We start from the raw sequence: 26,724 nt of genomic DNA on the forward strand, positions 1-26,724 counted from the left end.
AATAACTGAGGTTGTGCTCTATTGCTCGTGTCTCATGAAGGCTATGCATATTTCACTGACTGGCGTCTGGGTGGCATTGTACGTGTGCGCAAGACCGATGGTGGGGAGATGGTCATTATCAGAAGAGGAATCAGCCACATTATGCATGTCAAGTCTTTTAACTCCAACTCTCAGATTGGTCAGTAGCTTTATTCACTCCTCGTCTCACTTTGCTATTCATGAGTAGCTGCAGCTCCCACTTGTTAGTCATATTCCTGGTAATTACCCTCTACTCCCCTTCTTAGGTTCCAACCTCTGCAACAGGCAGACAAATCCTAATGGAGACTGCAGCCACTTCTGCTTCCCAGCCCCAGACTCACAGAGGGTGTGTGGCTGCCCGTATGGCATGAAGCTGTCGCCCAACCAACAGACGTGTGTGGAGGACCCTTCCAATGAGCCCCCCACACTGCAGTGCGGAGCCAACTCCTTCTCCTGTGGCAACGGCAAATGTGTCCCAAACAGCTACAGATGCGATGGTGTTGACGACTGCCATGACAACAGTGATGAAGTCAACTGTGGAATTAACAGTAAGGCTTTTTTTGTTAACCCAGTTGATTGTACTATTCTGACTTGACTGACAATAGTAAAAAACAATTTCATGCCCTGTTTTTTTTTTTAAATTCAGCTCAAGATTAATCAAGATGATCTCTTTTTTCAGACTCCACTTGCTCCCCCTCTGCATTCACCTGTGCCAATCAGCGCTGTGTGCCTGCAGGATGGCGCTGTGATGGGCACAATGACTGTTTTGATAACAGCGATGAGAACAACTGCCCTACACAGGTGCCTGGAACGTGCCCTGCCAATCAGTTTACCTGTGCCAACCGCCGTTGCATCCCACATACCTGGCGTTGCGACACTGATAATGACTGTGGGGACAGCTCAGATGAAGCTGACTGTCGTGAGTATCCCTATATAGACTATATGCTTAAAATTAATAGAATTTGCTTAGGGACTTGTTTTAGCAATTCTGAACACAAATTAGGCAGGAGCAGTCCATATTCATTACAGTGACAGAACTTTGTTTCAAGAAACACACCAAATATGACAAGAAGCAGACAAACTGTCTAAAGAGTGAGTTGAATATGCAATGAAATTAATTTAATGCACACTTTTTGATGAAGTGATAAATGAACCTATATGTAATTATAAAAACATAGCGATGAAAGGTGGTTAATAGTCACATAGTAACATTAATCAGATTAATACTGAAGCATAGTTTTTGTTCCTTTCAATTAAGACCTGTGTGGTTTTATATTTAGTGGCCCAGAGATAAACTCATATGCCAAGGTTCATTTTCTTGCAATATGTGTTGACAGATCTGGGAAACACTTGCCATCCAGGACAGTTTCAGTGTCCAGACCATCGCTGTATAGATCCCCACTATGTTTGTGATGGGGACAGGGACTGTGTGGATGGAGCAGACGAGCAGGGATGCAGTGAGTACCTGGATATATGCTTACAGTATAGTCAGTAGTCTCATCTGGTGTTAACTTAGAGCACATTCTTGTGTACTGGATAAAATCTGTTTATATTTCATTCTGCTTGTATTTCAATAACTAATAAAATCAGATCAGATCTATTGCATCAGATCTCATGACCATGTAGACTTCCCCATGACCGAACTGTAAACTTGCTTCAGCATTGCCTCTCATTGTGACATATTGCAGGCTGGAGCTTTATCTGCCCTTTTCCCAAAGGAGAATAATTAATTAATTTGTTCAGTCATTCATGCATTCAGCAGCACTCTGTTTTTATTAGCTAAACATGCTGAAAAAGTTGTAGAGGTCAATTGAATGCTCTGTAAAATTCAACAAGCATTTGCTAAACCTCTTAGTCTATTGATCTCATTACTTGTGTTGCACAACAGTGGAGCTCAGCATACATGCACAACTGCAGAAATTTTAAATATCAGCATTAACATACTCAACTGGATTTTTCAGTCTACAACTGCACTGTGAATGAGTTCAAGTGCTCCAGTGGTCACCAGTGTATCAACTCTTACTACCGATGTGATGGAGTCTTTGATTGCAGTGATCGCTCAGATGAGCAAGGCTGTCGTAAGTATTTAAATACTTCCTTTGATCAGAGGTTATATTACTGAAGCGTTACTCAGTCTTGCATAATTATGTGTATGGTTGCTAATAGTATGTTTGAATTTGTATTCACTTTGGCCTGTGCTAACATGTTGTTTGTGGTGTTTCATAATGTATTTCAGCCACCAGGCTTCCAGGGATGTGCCACCACGAGAGTGAGTTTCAGTGCCAGTCAGACGGCAGCTGTGTCCCATCTACCTGGGAGTGTGATGGTCACCCAGACTGCGAGGACGGCAGTGACGAACACCATGCCTGCCCACCTCGCACTTGCCCGTCCTCTCTGTTCCGCTGTGACAATGGAAACTGCGTGTTACGCAGTTGGATTTGTGATGGGGACAATGATTGCAGGGACATGAGTGATGAACGAGACTGCCCCACGCCGCCTTTCCGATGTCCAAGCTGGCAGTGGCAGTGCCCTGGCCACAGCGTGTGCATCAACCTCACCACAGTGTGTGACAACACTCCTGACTGCCCCAACGGTGCTGATGAGTCTCCTCTCTGCAGTAAGTCTGTTCCCTGCTTTTGTCATCTGAGTCAGCATGGCACATGTTCTTTGTTTACCAGGGAGACTTGATTGTTTTATTACATTTCCAAGTTTGTTGGTCTCCTCAAATTCAATTACATTTTCACATCACATGATAAACACGATCAAACTGATTTTGTTTAATGCAACAACATTTTTTGTAGTTCTTGTATTCTATAAACAGGAGTGACTTCATTTCACAGAAATCTTGTGTTAAATGTTATCTGTTTGTCTTTGTGTTAAAATCATGCATGTGTGTGATTTGACCTGTATTAACCTTGAAATGATATGTGATTTTCCTTTCTTGCCTTTCTCACAACTTTCAGATGAGCCTTTGCCAGGTAGGAACAAACTCTCAATCATTGGTAGAAATGCTGCAAGTAGTTTTGATCAATTTTTCAACATAAACAATATCTCTATTAACTATTTTAATGGTCATATATTTGTTTCAAGGCGTAATCAGATGAAAATCGTTGTTGCTATTAGAATGTGTATCGTACATATAACAATAATGTTCCATAAATATGCATAAAAAGCTATTAAAAAGCAATTCGAAGAACACTTAATGAAAGTAGATAGTACTTCGTTGTTCATTATCATTTGTGCAGCGTACATACAACAGATTTTCAGTTTGTGTTGTGTGAGTAATCACTTACTTGGTTTCAGCTGCAATCTTAACTTTTCACTACTAAACTGTTGTCTGCTTTCAACTCAGATCAGGAGAGCTGTTCTGACAACAATGCTGGCTGCACCCACGGCTGTATCCAGGGGCCGTTTGGGGCCCAGTGCACGTGCCCTGTTGGTTATCAGCTGAGCAATGACTCCAAAACCTGTGAGGACATAGATGAGTGTAATCCCCCTGGACTTTGTAGCCAGCATTGCTTTAATGAGAGAGGCTCTTTCCGCTGCCACTGCCAGGATGGCTACACTCTGGAAGCAGACCAGCGTACCTGCAAGGCCTCAGGTGAGGAGGGATTATGTCGACCTTTTGTGGAAGGAACATATTGCTCCCCTGGTAGTTGTAAATAAGAACCTATAATTTTGTAATGCAGTAAAATAGGAAATAGGCATACTATTAGTGTTACAGTAATTTGGATGCCAACATAATTTGCCTATACAGCACATATATCAGTTTACTCTGCTGTGTTGGCTGTGGGGCTGGAATGAGCTATTATAAGGGGGAGCTTGGCCCCCAGACTGCGAGACTGACACACTGTCTTTCTTCTCCTGTGTCTCTCTTTGCTGCTCTGATTTCTTTAGATAAGGCAAATAACATATATGTCACTCACTGGCCATCACTGGTGTAATTAGGACATAATCACCAACAAAGGGCTGTTTATGGGGAGCGTGCCTGACATGAGCTCCTCTTCCACACAGATAACCTGCTGAAAGGCTTTGCAATACAATAGTTCATTATTTGGACAAAAGTGCATTCCCCAAGGATTGCCATTTGAGTAGGATCTGTTTAACAGTCCTGTTGTATAGTTTTGGTAAACATGCGAAAGCTAATAAGTGCTCTTATTAGCATGAGAATGGACATGAAATATAGGTAACAGAGATTTGATGTCTGTTTACAGATTCTCGTCAGGCCTTCTTGCTCGTGGCTAGTCGAAATCAGATTGTACAAGATGACATCACCGCTCAGCCCAACGTGGTCCGTTCAATGGTTCGAGATGGACGCAACATTGTGGCCCTAGATTTTGACTCAGTCACTGACCGTGTATACTGGTCCGATACGAGCCAGGACAGAATCTGGAGCGCTCACAAAAATGGCAGTGATAGAACTGTGGTGAGATTGATTTGTTCCGTTTTGTTACAGACGTATTGCACTAAACATTTTTGTGTTTATATTCTGAGCTATACATGTAGTGACAGCATCATCAGTAAACAGCTTTAACTGAGAATGAGTCTCTTGTGGACAGATATTTGACAGTGGAGTGACGGTGACAGAAAGCCTCGCTGTAGACTGGGTGGGCAGGAACCTCTACTGGACTGACTATGTCTTGGAGACAATTGAAGTGTCTAAGCTGGATGGCACCCATCGGACTGTATTAGTGAGTGAAAATGTCACCAATCCTCGAGGCCTGGTGCTAGACCCAAGAGACAGGTCAGTGATTTTCAGAGAAACAATTTTGTTTTAAAATCTGTGTGTCTTAGAATGCAATGCATGTAACAGCGTTTAATTATTAAAGCTGTTTTTAGCTGTGTTTAAAGAGGGCCGTTTGTTTCGCAGTGCTCACCTGATGTTCTGGACCGACTGGGGAAGGAACCCCCGCATTGAGAGGGCCAGCATGGATGGAAATTTGAGGACTGTTATCGTAAGCAACAAGCTGTACTGGCCCAATGGTCTAACCATAGACTACCCAAACAATTTGTTGTACTTTGCTGATGCCTACTTGGATTTCATTGACTACTGCGATTATAATGGCAACAACAGGAAACAAGTTCTGGCCAGTGACCTGGTGAGTGTGTGAAAGGCAGACTTTATTCTGACACTTTTTCTGAATTATCTGTATAGATTTTATTTATGTTGATAATAAGTGAACAGAGCACAAACAATTTCCTTGTGAATAGTATGTGTAAGAAACACTTTTTTTCTTTTGCTACTCTCTATGAAAAGGTACTGCAACATCCCCACGCAATTACCATTTTTGAGGATTTTGTGTATTGGACCGACAGATACATCAACCGTGTGATGCGAGCCCATAAGTGGCATGGGGAGAACCAAACAGTGATGCTGTTCAACCTCCCTCAGCCCATGGGTCTGGTGGCAGTACACCCAGCCAGGCAGCCAGCAGGTATGGCAAAGATAATGAAAATAAACTAATAAATAAAGTAACTCCATCAGTATTAGCTGATAATGACCATTGTGTTGGCCACTTGAATACATTTGGTTGATAATGATGCAGCAGGTCCATTGTTTCTGTAATTAGGTTTAAAAAACCCGTGAAGATTATTTTCTCATACTTCTTGTGGTTATTGCATGTGATTTTTGTGGTTTGACAATTTGCAGGTGAAAATCACTGCCTGAGGAGCCCCTGCACTCATATCTGTCTGCTTTCTGCTGTGGGACCAAGGTACTACTCATGTGCCTGCCCCTCGGGCTGGACACTGGCAGCCGACCAAATCACCTGCACCAGAGGTATGCATCCTGCCAAATGGAGGAAAACACTCATCACTCAGTTTGATGAAAAAGGAAGTCAGGTCACATGCAGTTGATAATGTTGATGCACTCATTAGGTATTCGTCTTAGCTGTGGTGATTGTTGTAAAAGAGAAAACTTGTCATTGCAGAAATGATGCTGAGAAAGGTGCTCTATTTGTGGCCATCTTAATGTTGCTAAGAAGGGAAATCTTTGAAAACAGTAAACCCGTATCATACATCGATCCAGGCACTTGTCAACAGTCTCCCATTTAGATTCTCTTGTAAACTGCTGTTCCAGTCATAAATATTGAGAATCATATAAGCGTGTCTTTCAAGGTCTTGGGAAGACAAGGGACCTTTAATTCAAGGTCCAAGGAGTCCCCCCTAGGTCAACAGCTTAACTCATCTCAGGTTTCAGCCCATTCAAGCCAAGCAGAACACAGTCTCCCCCTCAGGCCAACGATTATCCAAGAATGAAAATGCCCCACAACCATTCATCGATTCTAATCTCTGATGACAAAGCAAATCAGATTGTGGAACCAACTGTCACCAGTCAATCCTCTATATAGATAAAGGCCCGTCATCTTGGGATTCCTATTTGGCACCAGATATCATACACTGAAAGCAGCTGTTAGTTTTGTATTACCAAGTCCACATCCAGGAAAAGTGCTTTCCGAGCCCGGTTTCAGAATTACTTTGGTAATTTTTTTAATTTTTAAGTAATTCAGAGCCTTGACAAAAATTCTAGTTGAGGATACGAGTATTTTGATCGGAATTAGAAGACACATTGATGTAGCTTTTGTTTATCTTTGTTTGTTTTTTAGTGTTTATTGACTGCTTTTTCTTTATCTCTTTTACTTGTAGTTGAGGATCCTTTCCTGGTGGTTGTGAGAGACAGCATCATTTATGGCATTTCCTTGAACCCCGATGACAAGAGTAATGATGCTATGGTTCCTGTTGCTGGGCTTCAGAATGGCTATGATGTTGACTTTGATGACAATGAGCAGGCCATCTACTGGGTGGAGCACCCGGTAAGTAACTATCCAAAGACACAATTTCTTTCCTAGCTCTTAATCTGTTTTTGTAATAAGCGTACAGGAGACATACTGTACTGTAATGTAACTGGCCATGTCAAAGTTAAGTTCAGAACTTTTGGGAAACAGGGTTAATAGTAACAAACATATTAAAAACATAACGCTAGGTTCATTCTATACATCCATATTCAGCAGGGGTTGAGATCAATCTGTCTTCCTTTCTCCACCAGGGTGAGATCCACAGGGTGAAATCAGACGGTACTAACAGGACAGAGTTTGCCCCTGCAGCCATCCTTGGCTCCCCTGTCGGCCTGGCCTTGGACTGGTTAACAGAGAACCTGTACTACACCAATCCAACTACACAGTCTATTGAGGTGTGACAAATAATACTTTGCCCTGTGGTTGTTTTTTTTTTTTTTTTTTTTTTTACAGTTATTACCAGCTTCACATGGCATTATCCCAGTCAGTCTTGTTTTTTTTTGTGATTGCAATAACCAGAGATGAAGTGTAAATAAACGCAGTGTCACAACACGCAGAACAATAAATGCGTCTGTTTGTGTTTGTGCTCGGCCAGGTTTTGAAGTTGAGAGGGGAGGTACAGTACCGGAAAACTCTAATCACAAATAACGGCTCTCCAACTGGCGCTGGCAGTCCTGTTGGCATCGCAGTGGACCCAGCACGTGGGTAAGCCCCATTTAACACAGTCCTGGCACAGTCCCTCATCCCCACAGCTACTGAGCTCTAACAGCCTCCTCATCGCCACCTGCTCTGCCTCTAGAGAGAACCAGTGTTACTGAATACCACACTGCACTCGCAGACCCCAGCACCGTACAAAGGAGTACGATTAAGAAACATGAAAATAACTTCTAAACCATCCCTTTTCCCTCCCGTATGAAAACTTTGCAACACTTATTTTGATAATATGACTATGCCTTCAGCTCTTGGTCCATGATTTAGACAGTTTGTATCTCTGTTATTTGACTATAAAGTGTAAGACTGTTAAAAAGTAATAAGAAGGATATACAGTAGATCCAGGACTAAATTGAAAATGTCTCACCTCCATTTGTACGTGTCTTTGAAGCAAACTGTACTGGACAGACCAGGGAACAGAGAGTGGCATTCCTGCCAAGGTGGCATCTGCAGACATGGACGGCTTAAACCCTGTCACCCTGTTCACCAACAACCTAGATCACATTGAGTTCCTCACCCTAGACATCCAAGAGAACAAGCTGTACTGGGCTGTAACAAGCACTGGCACGGTGGGTCTTCACATTCAGTTCATTCTGTAAAGTGTTCACAAATGTACAATGATATTTACATTAATGTTGGTGATTGTACAAGATATAGTTACTGCATTTCACTGCCTGCCTGGCATTGAATCTCCACAGATTGAGCGTGGTGATCCAGATGGGAGTAACCGTATCACCATAGTGACAGGCCTGTCTCACCCCTGGGGTGTGGCTGTCCATCAGAACTACCTGTACTTCACTGACCGCGACTTTGAGGTCATAGAGCGCGTGGACAAGTCCACGGGTGCCAACAAGGTTGTGCTGCGAGACAATGTTTCGGGTCTCAGAGTTCTAAAAGTGCATTATAGAGAAAGTGAGTAACGCAAGTAAACATCATCAATGGGAAAAATACACAGTTCTTATTCACTGTCGTCTGTTCTTTGACGTGCTGCATTTTCTTGTGTTCGTCACACTGTGTTCTCTCAAAAAACAAACTCAGACTCTGCAGGTACATCCAACGGCTGCACCAACAATGTGGGAGTGTGTGAGCAGCTTTGCCTGCCCCGGCCGCAGGGTCTGTTTACTTGTGCGTGTGCCACGGGTTTTAAACTCAATGCTGACAACAGGACCTGTGCTCCCTACCAGTCCTATGTCGTCATCTCTACCTTGTCTGCAATCAAAGGCTTCAGTCTGGAAGGAGCAGACCACTCTGAGGCCATGGTGCCTGTGGCTGGGAGAGGTCAGTGATTCTCATTTACTGTGTTATTTACCATGTTACATATATAAAGTTATATAAAAATTTATTCTAAAATGCTCATTAACTTTTAACTGACTGACTGAGTAACTTAAAATCACTTGTTCATGATTTGGTTATTGTCTTTGAAGTAACAGTAATGTAATGACTGGGTTATCCTCTTTCAGGACGTAATGCTTTACACATTGATGTACACATGGCTTCTGGCCTCATCTACTGGTGTGACTTCAGCAGCACTGTGGCGACACAGAACGGGGTCAGACGCATTAAGCCAGATGGCTCGGGATTACGTAGCATTGTGACATCTGGAATAGGACGCAACGGGATACGGGGCATTGCTGTGGACTGGGCCGCAGGTATGCTGGTGTGTCAGCTCACAGCTCAGTTTTTGTTTTGTACGAATGTGCAATTAAGTCAAAGCAGCAAACAAAACTTTTCACAGAAGCCTTTTATTTTATGTTACCACGTGAAGTATTTCTGCAACGCTTATATGACACTTTAGATGAAGGTAAATGATGATCTCAGGCACTTGTTGTGGAGGTGATGGTCCTGAAATTAGTGTCCCACACAGACGATACCGTAAGGCATAACAAAAAATCTGTCATGTATTGATACCACCATCATAATGTCAGCTAGTAAGATTTTTATTTTCATTGTGACCTATCATAGCTAACAGTTTGTGATTAACAACTTCCTGCTCTTATGATGTACAAATATATGATGCCACTTTAAACACTGAGCTTCCTGGATTCTGTCCTCAGGGAACTTGTATTTCACCAACGCTTTCCTGACTGAGACATATGTGGAGGTGCTTCGTCTGAACACCACTTTTCGCAGGGTGCTCCTGAAGACCCAAGTGGACATGCCACGCCACATCGTTGTGGACCCCAGAAACAGATACTTGTTCTGGGCTGATTACGGTCAGAACCCAAAAATTGAGCGAGCACTCTTAGATGGAACAAACCGCACAATTTTAGTGTCATCAGGAATTATCACCCCGCGAGGTCTCGCTCTGGACTGGCAAACTGGCTATGTGTACTGGGTGGATGACTCCCTGGATATGATTGCTCGAGTCAACCCCCAAGGAGGGGAGACAGAGATAGTCAGGTATGGCAGCCGCTACCCTACTCCTTATGGGATCGCAGTGTTTGGGAGTAGCATCATTTGGGTGGACAGAAACCTCAAGAAGGTGTTTCAAGCAAGCAAAGAGCCTGGTAGCACAGAGCAGCCTGTTGTCATTAGAGACAACGTCAACATGCTGAGAGACGTTACCATCTTTGACCAGCGTACCCAGCCCACCACTGCTCAGGAGCTGAACTACAACCCCTGCATTGAGGCCAATGGAGGCTGTGCCCATTTCTGCTTCGCCCTCCCAGGTTCTGGCACAGGCAACCACAACAAGAAATGCAGCTGTGCTTTTGGAAATCTTGCTGCAGATAATGAGAACTGTGTGGTGTCAAGGGACGATTATCTCATCTACACAACTGAGAGCACAGTGCGCAGCCTGCGCCTCGACCCGGAGGACCACGCATTGCCCTTCCCTGTGGTCAATGTGCCACGTACCTCAGTGGCACTGGATTTTGACCTCACAGACAGGAGGATATACTTCACACAGAGCTCAGGCGCAGGAGCAAGCAAGATCAGCTACATCAGCCTGTCCTCACCCTCCTCGGCCCCTGTAGTGGTGGCTTCAGGTAGGTTTTGCACTCACACTTTTAGTTCTAGTTGGCTTTGTATGGATGTAGTACCAGTGATATTACTAATGTTTTGTGCTCTCTGTTTTTTGACAGATCTTGGTGCTCCTGATGGCATCGCTTATGACTGGATAAACAGACGAATTTACTACAGTGACTATGTTAACCAGAGCATCAGCTCCATGTCTGTGGACGGCTCTCAGAGGACTATTATTGCCCATGTGTCTAGGCCAAGGGCCATCATGTTGGATCCCTGCAGGGGGTAAGACTAACACGGCGCACAATCTCTTTGATCATTAGATTAAACTGGGATTTAAAAATAAATGCTTCTGTGGTGGTTAAGGGCACCAATCATGAACTGCAACATCCCCCAATTTGAGTCCAGCCAGGGACCTTTACTTTTCAATTTAAATTTACTCATTTGGCAGATGCTTTCATCCAAAACGTCTTACAATTGAGGGCGATCACTAAACCTTTGTTAAATGTCATTCCCCATCTCTCCCTCCCTCTCTCTCCCACTGGTTTCCTGTCGTCTCTCTACTGTCCACTTTGAATAAAGGTACAAAATACATAATAAAAGAAATTAAAAAGAAAGAAATGCTTCCTTGTTCCACAGGTATATGTATTGGACAGACTGGGGAACCCATGCAAAGATTGAACGTGCCACCTTAGGTGGAAATTTCAGAACAGAGGTTGTGAACAGCAGTCTTGTGTGGCCCAATGGACTGACCCTGGACTATGAAGAAGAGAGGCTGTATTGGGCGGACGCCAGCTTGTAAGATCAGAAAAATTCCACTGTAGAAATATGTACTCAATTTTGTTTATCACATTATCTAGGTATTCTAAAGCTACTGCTGTTTAATTATTATTTTGCTCTGCCATCAGGCAGAAGATTGAGCGATCCTCCCTCACGGGGTCCAATCGGGAAGTCATTGTCAGCACAGCCATCTACCCCTTTGCTATGACCATGTTTGGCCAGTTCATCTATTGGACTGACTGGAACACACGCAGCATCTATCGCGCCAACAAGCATGACGGTTCTGATCAGAAGGTCATGATTCAGAATCTTCCATCTCGGCCAATGGACATCCATGTTCTGGCCAGCAGGAAGCAGCAGCAGTGTGACAGTCCCTGCCAGCAGTTTAATGGAGGCTGCAGCCACATCTGTACACCAGGTACATGCAGTTTGTCATTGTCACTTCAACATAATACTCTTTTAGTGCAATAATTGAAAACCCCAACTAATTGCATAAACTGTTCTATGCGATTTCATCTTGTTAGGACCCAATGGAGCTGAGTGTCAGTGTCCATCAGAGGGTCGCTGGTACCTGGCCGACAACAAGCACTGTATCCCTGATAATGGGACTCGTTGCCAGCCAGGCCAGTTTACCTGCATGAATGGCCGCTGTATTCGTGCCCAGTGGAAATGTGACAATGACAACGACTGTGGAGATGGCAGCGATGAGTTGGAGAGAGTCTGTGGTAGGGCACTCTTAAATACAAGGAGTTTGAATTTGCTTTCTTGCTTATTTGTGTTTCTTCTTCATTTTATTTTTGATTGAATTAATCTTAAATTTCACTGTTGATTAATAGTAACAGTAGTTCTCATAGAAGATGTAGTCCTCCAGAATGAGTGAATCAGAACTCCCTCTTTTCTATTAATTGCAATTCTAAATCTTTTACCTTCACTAACACTAACAAGTTCTCTTTTCTTCGCTCTAAAAAATTCTCTCTCAGGACCGAAACCTGACTTCAACTATGTTGGTGTGTATTCTTGCATTTTGTGATTAAATTTCCATTAACATGCTCCCTTTCCCTAAGTAATAACACTTATCAACACTAACACATGAATCAATGTGCTTATATCTTTGCATGCAGTTCCACAGGTTCTGTCATCCTTTATTGCATTGTCAGGTAAAATGAGTGTCTGCTACATGCACATATCATCCCTCTTTCTCCTGACCTTGCTCTCTTAGTGGCAAGAGCTCTGACCTGTCCTTGATTCTGATTGGCAGCCTTCCACACCTGTGAGCCCACAGTGTTTACTTGCGGCAATGGTCGATGTGTGCCCTACCACTACCGCTGCGACCACTATGACGACTGTGGGGACAACAGTGACGAGGTGGGCTGTCTTTTCAGACCGTGTGACCCCAACACGGAGTTCACCTGCAACAATGGGCGCTGTATTGCAAAGGACTACGTTTGCAATGGCATCAACAACTGCTACGACAACGGCACCTCTGATGAACAAAACTGCCGTGAGTATCCTAAGTTTGTCACATAAAGGTAAATCTTCATCACAGTGGAGAAATTATTGCCTGTAATAAATATGTTCTCATTCATGATTATCCCAGCGGAGAGAACCTGCCAACCAGAACACACAAAATGCCAGTCCACTAACATTTGCATCCCACGTTCATACCTTTGTGATGGAGACAATGACTGTGGGGATATGAGTGACGAGAGCCCTACACATTGTGGTAAGAGCAATATTATGTTTTATCTGTTTCTGTTGTTATACTAATTTAGTTATATCCTGAATAGGCCTTTTTCACAGCAGACATTCTAACATGTCATACCAGAAAACGCACAGGTGTAATTAATAACTCATTGTTGCATTCTGTTTCAGTGTATCTACTACTGTGAAAGGCTTACTGGGAAACTTTAACAGAATTAAGCCATCGTTAATGTTAACAGTAACACCTGTGTTTGTTCTGCTATGATAAATCAAAATGCCTGTGTTACATGATGGTAATTTTCCCATCCATCATAGGTGAGACAATTTTTAAAATGTTATGAATGTTTTTGGTGAATGGTGGAAATTTCGGAGGGCACGTACAGTGTATCCATTTGACTCTGAGGTTTTGGACACTCAAATAAGATAGATGAAAATAAACATAAAGCAGTGCACTAGGTAGAAAATGCAGAGCGATTTTGGACACAGTCCTGTTAGTTCAAGGAAATAGCATTCATCATACTGCCCCTCACAGTCATCAGAACAGGATCCCTGACTAAACTAAAAGGATTTTATGAGTAACACTTTGATAAAAATTAAAAACACTGTGTGTGGCAGTGTACCCAGAGATCATTTTTCTTATTATATATTGCAGTATGTTTTAATCTGCTCAATCTGGACAAAACAGGATTTTAATCAACGTAAAACCATGAGAAAGAGGATATAAAGAGTCAAGAAAAGGTCAGTGTTTGTCTTGCCCCCAAGTCCTCCAAGTGACTTCATGCCTTTTTGCATCCTCTACATAGCTGCATCCACATGTTCCCAGAGTGAGTTCCGTTGCTCCAGCGGCCGCTGCATCCCCGCCCACTGGTACTGTGATGGAGGCGCTGACTGCGCCGACGGCTCTGATGAGCCCCTCTCCTGCAGTGAGTGTCGCACAACTCTCTCACCCTCAAAATAGGCCTGTTGGCTTTGTCTGTCTGCCCCCGTCCCGTTATCAGCTGCTCGGTTATTGTGTGTTTGTGTCTGTGGGCCAATCTGCATCTGTGTGCTGGGTGTGAGAGAGTGCTGTGAGTGATGCAGCGGAGAGTGCGAGTCACTGGTGTATTTCTTTGTTGACGATGTGGTCAGTCAGGCCTCCTATTGTGTGCGGCATTCCTCTGTGGTGACGCCCCTCAGTGTCCTCTGACAAACAGCACCTCCCCCTCCCTTTGTCCACCAGGGGTTACAGAGCCTCACTTTGGCTTTTGTTTAGATAGCTCACCATGCATGGGAATGTGGGGCTGCCATGACTATTTTGAAAGCTTTGCCAGTGTTGTATTGTGCCTTCTTCATTAGTCGAAAAGCAGTGGGGGGAAGTACCTGACATAATTGGTAATTACAAAGAGGAAAAAAGTTTAAAAAAAGGATAAACATTTTTATTGGGTATAAATCAGTTGGCATATGTTATATAGTCACACCACTGTATTTATCTTGCAGTATTATACAGTCTAATGCTATATAATTTGTCTCTGCAGCCACACTGGTCAGAACCTGCAACACAGATCAGTTCCGTTGTGATGATGGCAGGTGTATTGCCTCATCCTGGATCTGTGATGGGGACAATGACTGTGGAGACATGAGTGACGAAGACCAGAGGCATAATTGTGGTATGCATCCTTTCATCACCTGCTCTGTTTTCCGTCCTTTCCTTTTCCTCTCTCATTTTTCTGTGTTTTTTCATCCTCTTGCTCATCTTCCCAGTTCTTCATCTCCTCCCCTCATAGGCCGTCCTCTTGTTTCTCTTCCACTTCTCCACTTTGCCCCCTCCTGATTCCTTCATCCTGCTGTTATTCAGGACTCTGATGGATTAGGATACACACCACTGGGGGAGTGTTATGGGGGAGACACTGGCAGTCAGTGCCCAGCATCTTAGTCTCCTGTAGAAGGTCTCCAGTCCAAGAACCTGACATTCCTGATTTCTCCTGCCTCACTCGTTACTTTGTGCATGTCTCTTTTCTCTGGCTTCCTGGCTCAAGGAGGATCAAGACTCCTATGTCTCACCAATGTGTTCTCTAACAGTAAGATGCCTCAAGCTAAGGTTTTCAGCACTGCCTGAGCCCCTGTAGGAGACTCACTTCAAACAATGTGAATCAATCACACTAGATGGATAGAGAATTTGAGGTCACGGCTGCATGTTTTGAAATACAGTTTGGAATGTTTGGCTTGCCAGAAATGCAGGTTGACATTTGGTCATCATTATCTTTATTTAACTTCTCGTAAACCCCCCCCCCGCCTGATTTTGTGTTTTGTTTTTTTTCCAGCCAATCGCACATGTTCAAGTGCAGAGTTCACTTGTGTGAACAACCAGCCACCTCAGAGGAAATGCATCCCACGTGACTGGCTGTGTGACGGAGATGCAGACTGTGCGGATGCATTAGATGAGCATCAAAACTGCACGCGCAGATCCTGTGGCATCAATGAGTTCACCTGTAGCAACGGCCTCTGCATACGGAGTTCCTACAGGTTTGAGAAAAACTTTTATAAGATATCATAAATTACATCTGTCATCACTCTGTCTCGATACTTGAGTTAATGTTTTGTGACGTGAAATCAGGTGTGATCGACGTAATGACTGCGGGGACAGCAGTGATGAGCAGGGTTGCACCTACCAGGCCTGCCAGCAACACCAGTTCACCTGCCAGAATGGCCGCTGCGTGTCGCACGACTTCGTCTGCGATGGGGACAATGACTGTGGTGACGAGTCTGATGAGCTGGAGCACATGTGCCGCACACCAGCACCAACCTGCCCCCCGGGAGAGTTCAGATGTGACAATGGACACTGCATCCCCCTGAGCCAGGTGTGCGACAGGAACGACGACTGCTCTGACAACAGCGACGAGAAGGGATGTGGTGAGTGTGAAGAGATTTTCAGAATAGTTCAAGAAATTGCGCTATGAGAAAATATACTTTTCCTCTTTCAGCGGCTGGTGCGTTTGTCTGCAGCTGGGTTTTATTCAGCTGGTGCATGCTCCCTCTAGAGGAAGTATCAAAGAAGTGCTAGAAGTGGTGTGAAACATAAATACCATCCAGAAATGGTTGTTGGATGACATTCTAGACAACAGCCATATTATAGGACAACTGTGCTTTGTGCAATATTGATAATAACTGGCAAATATTAATGATTCAGATAACGTGTAGCATATGACTGGGGACATGTCCTTTGTAAATACAGCATATAGCAAATACGGGAATAGAATCAAAATTAAAAGCTGGGATTTTGATTATGTCTGAGCATTTTAGATGTATAGTTAAAATGTGAATGATAAGCCACAGTATAGATCAAGAAAAGATTTATTCTGAAAGAAAATGTTAAAAAAAAAAACAACTACTTAATAGTTAAATACAAGAACACAAATAGTACCTCTTATCATCTCGCCCCCTTTTCTTTATGAAGATATTGGTCTGAATATGTTGTTGTTGTTGATGACTTTAAAAACTTTGTTTCTCTTGTCCCTCTGCGACTGTAGGTATCAATGAATGCACAGACCCATCCATCCATCACTGCGATCACAACTGCACCGACACACCCACCAGCTTCATCTGCACCTGTCGTCCTGGCTACCGCCTCATGTCTGACAGCAAAACTTGTGATGACGTTAACGAGTGTGCAGAGACGCCGAGCGTGTGCAGCCAGGTCTGTGAGAACACCGTTGGCTCATACATGTGTAAGTGTGTGCCAGGATTCCTGCGAGAGCCAGACGGCCACAGCTGCCGTCAGAACAGCAACATCTCACCCTACCTCATCTTCAGCAACCGCTATTACCTGAGGAACCTGTCAACGGACGGGCAGGCCTACTCTCTGATCCTGCAGGGACTGACCAGTGTGGTGGCCACGGACTTTGATCGTGTCGACAAGCGTCTCTATTGGATTGACGTGAGCCGCAGAGTGATAGAGAGGATGTCCTTCAACGGCAGTAACAGAGAGGTGGTGGTCAATGGAGTTCTACACGGGGAGGGCCTTGCAGTTGACTGGATAGCAAGGAAACTCTACTGGGTGGACAGCTTCTTGGATTGTCTCAAAGTGTCTGAACTGGATGGTCGGTTTGTGAAGAAACTGGCTGAACACTGTGTCGACGCCAATAATACTTACTGCTTTGAAAACCCCAGGGCCATTGTGTTGCATCCCAATTATGGGTGAGTAGGACTCAAATCTCATGGTAGAGTAGACTGATATATTGGCAGGGGCTGGTGTTATTGCCAATATCATCTCATTACAATATATTAGTATCTGTATGGTGGCAGACATTTACTATATTAAATTGCTGAAAATTAAATAATAAGCAGTTTCATAGGTAGACTTGTTCTGAATATTTGACCTTATTTTGTCTATTCTGACATTAATTGACGTTAATGTTTATTGGGAACACTTCATTTTATGGTCTTTAATTTATTGACAATTACCAAGGAAGCTTCCTGGAGAGAACTATGTAAGTGGATTCTAATTATAGGAAGAATAGAAGCAAAGTTCTGAGACTGTTGCTTTAGTTCAGTTGTAGTATTTTTCCAGGCAGTTGTCGATTTCCTGAGGAATTTCCTTGAAAGAATGAAGTGAATAGTCAGATATTATTCATTTATCCACGGAACTTCATTCTTCATATTGTGAAATGTTTGCTCGTTTAGCTGACCTGCTGTCTAAACGACTTCCTGGGTCACACTAGCAATTATTTGGAATTAATTAACTGGAAAGATGCCAATTGAAAACTGATAATTATTAATTAGCACCGAATTACACTGTTTTTTTCAAAAACATTTCTAGCAACTTATTAAGAAATTATGGACCTGTGAAATAAAGAGTTACCCTTTTTTGATTATTGTTATTATTTCTAAGGAAAGATTCTTCCTTCACATATATGTAGATAGCATGTGATCTTATGTGATTTTCTTGGGTTGCGGTTAGATATGTATACTGGACAGACTGGGGAGACAAAGCCTTTATAGGCCGTGTTGGAATGGATGGAAACCACAAAGCAGCCATCATTACCACCAAGATCGAGTGGCCCAACGGGATCACGATTGACTACACTAATGACATGCTCTACTGGTCTGATGCTCATCTCAATTACATCGAGTAAGTACATTTGGTGAAAGGTAGAAACACTCTTTTAGCTTACAGTGCAGTGAGACTTGAAAGCCTTTGACTCTTTTTTTCTCAGGTTCTCAGACTTGGATGGTCAACGCAGACACACAGTGTATGATGGAAATTTGCCACACCCCTTTGCCCTGACTGTGTTCGAGGACAGTGTATACTGGACTGACTGGAACACACGCACAGTGGAGAGAGGCAACAAATATGACGGCTCAGGTCGTCAGGCCCTGGTTAACACCACACACAGGCCATTTGACATTCATGTATGCCATCCTTACAGACAGCCTATTGGTGAGTTAAAAATCTCAGAATCTGATGTTCACATTCTGACTTTTGTTGATTTAAGCACCAGTAGCCTATTTACTATCAGCTGAACAGTACCTGGCCTGTATTTTCCCAGCTTTGTTGAACTGAGATTGTCTGACCGGCTGTGGTTCTCCTTTTGACAGCAAACAATCCCTGTGCGGTGAGCAATGGAGGCTGCTCTCACCTGTGCCTGATCCGTCATGGGGGGCAAGGACACACCTGTGAGTGCCCTGATCATTTCCTGACTGTGCAAATTGGAGGTGTGACCCGATGCCTTCCCATGTGCACCAGCACCCAGTACAGATGTGCTAACAATGAACGGTTTGTCAATATTTCTTGTCATCTTATTATGTGATGTGTAGCATTTTAAAAATCAGTGTATTATTGTCAAACTGTCTGTGTAAATACAACAAATAAATGAGACTGTTATTGGGGAGATTGTTAGCTGCAATGGTTTTGTTAACATCATCATTCAAAATTAAGAAGACATGTCTCATAACTAGCCTTCCAGCCCCAAAAAGGCTTATGCTGCTTTCATCCTGGCATTACACTTTAACTTAAAGAACTGTGCCACCTGCTGTTTGTGCCATAATGCTCACCAGATTTTTCACCAAATCTTTCTTTGATGACATAAAATGTGCGCACACAGTGCAGGGATGGGGTCAGTAGAGGTTTCAGATCTTCTTGGCAAGTGTGTTTAAAAATTCATGTAGTAACGATTCAGTCAACATGAATGCTGCATTTTACCTTTAGGCCAACCCAGCCTAAGAGTTATGTGGGGAAGGGAGTTGAGTTCAGGAATCTGTTTTGGAGTTTGTTTTGTACACCTAATGATATAAGTCTGCAGTAGTCAACACATATTTCAACCTAATCCAAGTCTCTCATTTTTATCCCTACTACTGCTTCAACAGTTGTATTCCTATCTGGTGGAAATGTGATGGTCAGAGGGACTGCAGAGATGGCTCAGATGAGCCCTCCACCTGCCCGACTCGTCAATGCAGGCTTGGACAGTTTCAGTGCAACGATGGAAACTGCACTAGTCCACACTTCCTTTGCAACAGCAACCAGGACTGTCATGATGGCTCAGATGAAGATCCTGTGCTGTGTGGTAGGTTATGCCTCATTTTAACAGCTATTTGCTGAAATATTACACAATCTTTGGTGCTTGCTTTTACTGTTTTTACTTAAAGTTGTGTCTTTTTACCATTTCTGTGTTTCTCATGGCTTCATTTTTGAATTATGTTTTCCCTCTAGCTACACACCAGTGTGAGACCCACCAGTGGCAATGTGGAAATAAGAGGTGTATCCCAGAGTCGTGGCAGTGTGACGGTGAGGATGACTGCGGCGATCAGTCTGATGAGGACTCTGCCCATTGCTCCACCAGGACCTGTCGCCCTGGACAGTTCAAGTGCCGCAACGGACGATGTATCCCCCAGAGCTGGAAATGTGATGTCGATGATGACTGTGGTGACAACTCTGATGAACCGTTAGAGGAGTGCAGTAAGTATTATATGGTTTCTTTCACCCTTTTTTAACTCTATGTTAATTTTACAAGGACTAATATTTCAGTGTGATATACATCCTGATATCCTAATGTGCATCACAGTCACATTAGTCAAACCTTTAACTCCTTGAATCAGCAGCAACTACAGACATTAAACTAAGTTTAAATTGTGACTCTCTGTAGATTTTGATATTTCAAAAACTGCTCTAGCCATTGTCTTCATTACTTGTCTTTGTTACGTGACAATCTTGGTGTTTTCTCCACAGTGGGACCGGCATATCGATGTGACAACCACACAGAGTTTGACTGCAAGACCAACTACCGCTGTGTGCCCCTGTGGTCCGTTTGCAATGGCCACAATGACTGCAGAGACAACAGCGACGAGCAGGGCTGTGGTGAGTCTGTGACAAATATCCTTGAGACAGAAGTGAGGTCCTGTTTATATTGTGGCAGTGATTTGAAGACTGTTTATTATTATCACACTATCAGACCTCATGTTAGAACTTTCCTGGTTGATCAAGTCACATTTGGTGATTACTGATGGTTAGATGATTCTAGAGGAGATTTAAAAAAAAATTACAGCTTGGAGACAGGAGTATGTATTCAAAGAGTGAGTGAAGGGCAATTAGCCAACTCCTCAGCCTCCTCTGGAACATTACATAGTGAGGTAGTGGGAAGTGCTGATAGAGAGGGTCTCACCACTCACATTCCCCCACAATTTGCAACTCCCTGAGAGCGGCACAGATTTATGAGCTGTCCGGTGGTATGGGTCTACATATATGTGTGTATGTGTGTGTGTTGTTGCTCTGTCCTTGCGTGGGGGCAGGGTTCACACAAGCCTCTTTGTAATTTGCTACAATCCAAACACACTCACTGCGGCCCTCCCGTGTCTTATCAGAGGCTCTCACTCCATTAGTGCCATGACCGTGCAGGAGGGGAGATCCGTGCTAATCTTCCTGTAAGAATGTAGCAGATGAGCCAGGTGGACGGCTAGGAGGGCAGGACTAGCTAACACTGCGCTATCTATGACCCCCAGCACTATGTGGTAGAAATGGCGCAGACCATCTCTCCTCCACTCCTCTCCCCTCTGTGCTTCTCATCTCCTGTAGTCTTATCCTCTACAGACAGACACACTGGCATGGAGAAAGGTCACCCATCTGTCTTAGGCATGCTCCTCTCCTCCCTCTATGACTGTTGCAGTTTAATTAAAAAAAAAGATGCCATTCATTTCAAACTGACATTTTCATTATTACTTAAAAGCCCCAAAATCTGCAGTCATATTGTGCAGCTGTTGCTCTTATTGATACATTTATCTGCTGGAACATCTCATCTTTTCTCATCTCTGACTGCAAGATGTAGAAAACAGTGAGGTTGGGTTTTCAGTCTTTAATGGGCCATTTAAAGGTTAATATATGAATTATTCTATAACAAGTTAAAGATTGAGACCTTTTGTCTGAGATGTCAGTTTCTTGCAGGATCTTGCTAAACTGTATTTGCTAAAACCAGTCCCACCCTAGAGTCTTGCCACACTCAAATTTTAAGTGCTGCAGTAGAAGTATTGTCCAGTTTTTTGATACAAACCTTATGTACCTCCACAAAAAGGATTCAAAGGCCACATGCGCAATCTTTACATAAAGTTAAAACCATAAGGTGCTCCTGAAGTAAAAAAAAATGGCCATTGAAAAGAAATGGTGGACATTTATCTAGTTGGACATAATGGTTTAAAAGTGTCTTCATTCATGTGCCTGCTCCTTTCTCAGATGAACTGACCTGTGATCCTGACGGAGACTTCCGCTGTGACAACCACCGCTGCGTCCCACTGAGATGGAGGTGTGATGGGGACGATGACTGTGGGGACAACTCTGATGAACGCAGCTGCAGTGAGTGCTTTTTGTTATCACTGATAAAGTCACATCGTTCAGTAGGCCTAGTGCTTGAGGGTTCGGTGTGAGCACTGACAAGAATGTGAACAGTGAAAACCAGTGTACATTGTTTTGATATCAAGTGCTTTTTAAGTAGGTCTATTATGGGATTTCTCCTCAGTTTTGTGTGCACTATCCAAATGAAAAGGGAGTGTTGATGACAAAGACTAGTCATGCTATCATTTTATCAGTCAGCAGGAAGGTTTTGTATGGGGCTCGACATTTCTACCAACAGTGGGGTGCTGAGAGAGGTAGTCTTATCATCTGCTTGAGAAACAGGCTGTCCTCAGAGTGTCAGAAAGAGGGAGTAAGGGAGTCTGTCACCCCTTGCCCTGGAGAATTTAAACATGTCTGAGAGCAAGCCAGTTAATAAGGATAATTTAGCTTCTCAAAGGAGAAACAGTGACCAGGGTTAAGTCATGGTGGTGCTGTTGCTGTGCTGATGAGGCAGAGAGAGTCTGTCTCTAGTGAACTGCACATGCTGCTTGGGTTAGAGTGTTTTATGTCATGATAAGGACAGAGAAAGAAGAAGAAGAAATTTAATAACAGCATAATAAAGTTCTACATTTGCTTGACTCCACACTGAAATTCCTTGTTTTCATGTTTTCCCTCAGCTCCACGCGCGTGCACAGAGAGCGAGTTTCGTTGTGATAATCTGCGCTGCATTCCCGACCGTTGGGTCTGTGACCATGACAACGACTGTGAGGACAACTCGGATGAAAGGGACTGTGGTAAGTGGAGGTTCTTTGTTTTGGCTCAGGCTCTGGCTGTTTGTCAGTAACAGAGGGCGGCACTAAACAAAGAAGCAATAAAACTTCAAGTTTTGAAGGCTAGAGTAGACAGACAGGACCAGCAATAGTTATTTACTCAAAGGCTTTATTCATTCTGGTACAGCTGAAGGATTTTTTTCTTACAGTGCTGGTGGAGTGCAGGACAGATTATCTAAATGTTATTCTAGCTGACACACATGAAATAATAATATTCCTATGTGCAATAGGAATAAAGACTAAATTCTGGGGATTTGTTTTGCTGTGAGACTTTTACAACAGCCCTTTGTTCAACTTGCTAAATGTGTATTTATCATAATCACAAATGGTGATTGGTGTGGTGTGTTCCAGAGTTGCGGACTTGTCATCCTGGCTACTTCCAGTGTGGTAGTGGACACTGTATCGCTGAACGTTTCAAATGTGATGGCAACGCGGACTGTCTGGACTATACTGATGAGATGTCATGCCGTGAGTGTCCTTCATCTTATGGTTTTCCTTGTGCGCTCTTTGATGCTATCACAAAAAATGTAACATAAGTGAATGCAACAAACTTGTATTCCTTATTATCCTCATGTAGCGCTAGTTTCATCACAATTGGGGATTGTGTTTATTTGTATAAGTCACAGATTTAGTTTGAAAGAATGACTCTGACTTTCAGCGACCCGCTTTCCCAATGGTACATACTGCCCCCCCTTCCTGTTTGAGTGCAAAAACCACGTGTGTGTCCAGCCTCAGTGGAAATGTGACGGAGACAATGACTGTGGAGACAATTCAGACGAGGAGCTTCACCTCTGCTGTAAGTAACATAAACACTAACAAGTCCAGCACACACAAAACCAAAGCATTGTTGTTGTCAAACCCAGAATCACATAAAACAACATATTAACTCACTATCTATAAGTTATTGTGTTGAATTTTTGAATTCGGCTAAAGTTGCTAAAGGGTTTTCTTTCTTCCTTTCCTGCTGTTTCTGATCATCCACAGTGGACATCCAGTGTGAGACTCCGTTCCGTTTTCGCTGTGAAAACAACCGTTGCATCTACAGTCATGAGCTGTGTAACTCTGTTGATGACTGTGGTGATGGCTCTGATGAGAGACAGGAAAACTGTAAGTGTGATGCTTTCTGTAACAGAGGTTGCTGCACTAATATTAACACTTATCAACTCAAACTTCAGCAATTCAAACTTTATTTCTGAACATAATTAAAGGTACCTACAGCTTCTCTTGAGTTGATATGTTTCTCTCTATCTAGGCCAAAGTCCAACACATGGCCCCTGTACAGACGATGAGTACAAATGCAGTAATGGACAATGCATCCCTCTGCAGTATGCCTGTGATGATTATGATGACTGTGGAGACCAGTCAGATGAGCTTGGCTGCCGTAAGTAGAAAAGAGTTTATTAGTAATAGAATACAAATATAAAAAAAAAAATCTTATGCATCCATGTTCTACATTTCAGCAGGTGTTCTAAAAATCCTGATAAATGAAACCTAGCTACCTAGTCAGAATATTTATAGTGAGGTAAATAAACATATCTTGCAGTAGATTCAGTACCAGTGAGATGATTGCAATGCAATGGTTATTCTAGCTATCTTAACTCAAAAAAAGTAACTAGAGGATAAAATTATAACAGGACATAATTCAAGTACTATAAATTTACCTGCATGAAGTCTAACTTTCAGTGTGTGTTGTTTTTTTTAATCTGCTGATGTCAGACCATGGCAGTGGGCACTTGTGCAATGACAACATCTGTGAACACAACTGTACCGACCTGACAGAGGGAGGCTTCCTATGCTCCTGCAGGCCTGGCTACAAGCCCAGAACGACAGAAAAACACACCTGTGAAGGTAAACAAGACACCAGTTAGTCAGTCATCTACTCCATTTAAACACAGAAGTAGTTTTCTACATTCAATTAATGTTTTTCTCTCTTTTTTTCCATTTCTTGTGCTCTTGGGAAAAGATGTGAATGAGTGTGAAGTGTATGGGACATGTCCTCAGGAGTGCAAGAACACAAAGGGCAGCTATGAGTGCTTTTGTGCTGAAGGCTTTCACTCGTTTGGTGAGCCGCATGGGACAGAGTGTGCTGCCCAGGGTAAGAGCTTGGCATTCATGCAAAGGAGAAAATTCTTTACAAATGCTCTCTTTTATTTCTCATTAAAGCCAAACCTTGAATTGAAATTGCTAACAGCTTTCACCACACCTCAATATCTGTACAGGAAACCCACCAGTGCTGCTCTTGCCAGACAACGTTCGCATCCGTCGTTTCAACCTGTCGTCTGAAGAGTATTCAGACTACGTAGACAACGCTGAGCACATCCAAGCCTTGGACTACCTGTGGGATCCAGAGGGACAAGGCCTGAGTAAGACGACTCCTGTAAAACCTTTAATGTTGTGTCACTGTTAATATAAAAACAGCAATATTTCCAAGATTGGATAACCTTTGTTCCCTGATGCTGTAGGTATTGTGTACTGGACAGTCCTGGGTCGGGGATCTCAGTTCGGTTCTATCAAACGTGCCTATATGACCACATTCAACGATCACGGTAACAACCCAGTGAAAGAGGTGGATCTGAACCTGAGATACGTCGCTAATCCTGACGGCATTGCTGTGGACTGGGTTGGCGGGTAATTCACCAGGATTATGATTTCTTTGTAAACATTGCTCCAAGTTTCACTCAGCTGCTCACTCTGTACTTATCACCTTTACAGGCACATTTACTGGACAGATTCAGGGACCAATCGAATTGAAGTGGCCAAACTGGATGGGCGGTACAGGAAGTGGTTGATCCACACTGACCTTGACCAGCCTGCTGCTATTGTTGTCAATCCATCACTCGGGTAGGAGGCTGTTGAGCTTCAGTATTAAAAATATGTCATTGCCATCCTTACTTTTTCTTTGCAGCATAAGGAGGCTTCATGTCTTGGCAAAAAAAATGTCTGTGTGATTATTTCTGTTTGGCAGAATGATGTACTGGGCAGACTGGGGCAGGAAACCCAGAATAGAGTCAGCGTGGATGGACGGTCAGCACAGAGAGGTGCTGGTGAAGGAAGAGGATCTGGGCTGGCCTACTGGGCTGGCTCTGGACTATCTAAATGGAAATAGGATCTACTGGTGTGACTCCAAAGAAAACATCATTGAGTCCATGAAACCTGATGGCACAGACAGGAAGATCATCATATCAGGAGGTCAGAACACTGAGCGACAGCACAGCGCTGATACATTCAGTGTTTTTATTCAAAGCATAGTGAAGGTGATTATAGACTGAGTATGCTGTGCATGAGAAGTATTGTATTTTGTCTGTTCCAGATATTGGACATCCCTACAGTCTCGATGTCTTTGAAGGACATGTGTACTGGACAACAAAGGAGAAAGGTGAAGTGTGGAGGACTAATAAGTTTGGAAAAGGAAATAAAGTCAAAGTTCTAACCATCAACCCCTGGCTGACTCAAGTCCGCATTTACCAGGAGCACCGACACAACCAGTCAGGTCAGAATGATTCAAGTGGTGTTTGTGTAAAATGAGAAAGAAAATCTGGTCCAACATTACAGTATGTGTGGTTGAAAAGATCCCAAAACGTTATATACACAAAACATTTATTGCAGACGCACTCAACGCCTTTGAACCAAAAGAAAGAGTCTGTCTGTGATATCTATCTTCACGTAGTCTGTACTCTTGAAAATTGGACTTAAACTAATTTTGTCTTGGGTAACTTGCATCTATATTGTATTTTTACTACTTACTGTAAACCAAATAATGCAGAGGAGAAGACAGGATAGTAATCAGCATATATATGTTAAACAGTACTTTTGTGTTTTTAATTTAACCTTTATTTAACCAAAGAAGACTGATGTCTTGTTTTTAAGCAATAACAATGAGTTACATTCAACATAAAACAGATTAAGCAGAATGTCACAAAATCTGAATTAAACAGAAATGTGATTATAAAATGATGAATAAGAATTCTGATCCAATCAAATCAAAGATTTCATCCTAGATTCAACCTAGATTGTACAATAACCCAAAACATCGACAGCCAGAGAAGACAGCACGCAGTTTCTGCAGTGATGATATGAATTCACAGACATGACATTTTTCTGAAAGTTACAGGCAGAAGGAGCAGCATACATT

The 26,724-nt window shown here is 43.0% G+C and overlaps 1 protein-coding gene across 2 annotated transcripts in view; it reads left to right on the forward strand.

Moving 5' to 3' along the window:
• The window catches only part of lrp2a (low density lipoprotein receptor-related protein 2a), a 46,506-nt gene that overhangs the window by 15,264 nt on the left and 4,518 nt on the right, over positions 1–26,724 (forward strand). For both annotated transcript variants that reach the window (XR_008829000.1, XM_056388976.1), the window contains exons 20-70: positions 41–178; positions 285–566; positions 698–937; positions 1,356–1,475; positions 1,980–2,096; positions 2,255–2,635; positions 2,982–2,996; positions 3,371–3,619; positions 4,233–4,444; positions 4,578–4,762; positions 4,889–5,117; positions 5,276–5,453; positions 5,669–5,797; positions 6,664–6,830; positions 7,064–7,207; positions 7,408–7,517; positions 7,915–8,092; positions 8,222–8,435; positions 8,562–8,801; positions 8,984–9,172; positions 9,578–10,510; positions 10,607–10,772; positions 11,127–11,285; positions 11,396–11,685; positions 11,792–11,992; positions 12,526–12,768; positions 12,865–12,990; positions 13,772–13,891; positions 14,483–14,614; positions 15,269–15,470; positions 15,562–15,857; positions 16,475–17,141; positions 17,905–18,075; positions 18,161–18,384; positions 18,543–18,720; positions 19,311–19,507; positions 19,654–19,899; positions 20,170–20,298; positions 21,664–21,783; positions 22,440–22,556; positions 22,944–23,060; positions 23,251–23,388; positions 23,577–23,699; positions 23,845–23,973; positions 24,309–24,440; positions 24,556–24,687; positions 24,812–24,955; positions 25,055–25,220; positions 25,305–25,433; positions 25,558–25,781; positions 25,903–26,082. Coding sequence is in view for 1 of the 2 variants with exons in the window: in XM_056388976.1 (XP_056244951.1) it covers positions 41–178; positions 285–566; positions 698–937; positions 1,356–1,475; positions 1,980–2,096; positions 2,255–2,635; positions 2,982–2,996; positions 3,371–3,619; positions 4,233–4,444; positions 4,578–4,762; positions 4,889–5,117; positions 5,276–5,453; positions 5,669–5,797; positions 6,664–6,830; positions 7,064–7,207; positions 7,408–7,517; positions 7,915–8,092; positions 8,222–8,435; positions 8,562–8,801; positions 8,984–9,172; positions 9,578–10,510; positions 10,607–10,772; positions 11,127–11,285; positions 11,396–11,685; positions 11,792–11,992; positions 12,526–12,768; positions 12,865–12,990; positions 13,772–13,891; positions 14,483–14,614; positions 15,269–15,470; positions 15,562–15,857; positions 16,475–17,141; positions 17,905–18,075; positions 18,161–18,384; positions 18,543–18,720; positions 19,311–19,507; positions 19,654–19,899; positions 20,170–20,298; positions 21,664–21,783; positions 22,440–22,556; positions 22,944–23,060; positions 23,251–23,388; positions 23,577–23,699; positions 23,845–23,973; positions 24,309–24,440; positions 24,556–24,687; positions 24,812–24,955; positions 25,055–25,220; positions 25,305–25,433; positions 25,558–25,781; positions 25,903–26,082 (10,248 nt within the window). In the remaining variant the exon portion in view is untranslated. The remainder of the gene's footprint in view (positions 1–40; positions 179–284; positions 567–697; positions 938–1,355; positions 1,476–1,979; positions 2,097–2,254; positions 2,636–2,981; positions 2,997–3,370; positions 3,620–4,232; positions 4,445–4,577; positions 4,763–4,888; positions 5,118–5,275; positions 5,454–5,668; positions 5,798–6,663; positions 6,831–7,063; positions 7,208–7,407; positions 7,518–7,914; positions 8,093–8,221; positions 8,436–8,561; positions 8,802–8,983; positions 9,173–9,577; positions 10,511–10,606; positions 10,773–11,126; positions 11,286–11,395; positions 11,686–11,791; positions 11,993–12,525; positions 12,769–12,864; positions 12,991–13,771; positions 13,892–14,482; positions 14,615–15,268; positions 15,471–15,561; positions 15,858–16,474; positions 17,142–17,904; positions 18,076–18,160; positions 18,385–18,542; positions 18,721–19,310; positions 19,508–19,653; positions 19,900–20,169; positions 20,299–21,663; positions 21,784–22,439; positions 22,557–22,943; positions 23,061–23,250; positions 23,389–23,576; positions 23,700–23,844; positions 23,974–24,308; positions 24,441–24,555; positions 24,688–24,811; positions 24,956–25,054; positions 25,221–25,304; positions 25,434–25,557; positions 25,782–25,902; positions 26,083–26,724) is intronic.

Source organism: Seriola aureovittata, chromosome 11, assembly GCF_021018895.1.
Source record: "Seriola aureovittata isolate HTS-2021-v1 ecotype China chromosome 11, ASM2101889v1, whole genome shotgun sequence".
NCBI lineage: Eukaryota > Metazoa > Chordata > Actinopteri > Carangiformes > Carangidae > Seriola > Seriola aureovittata.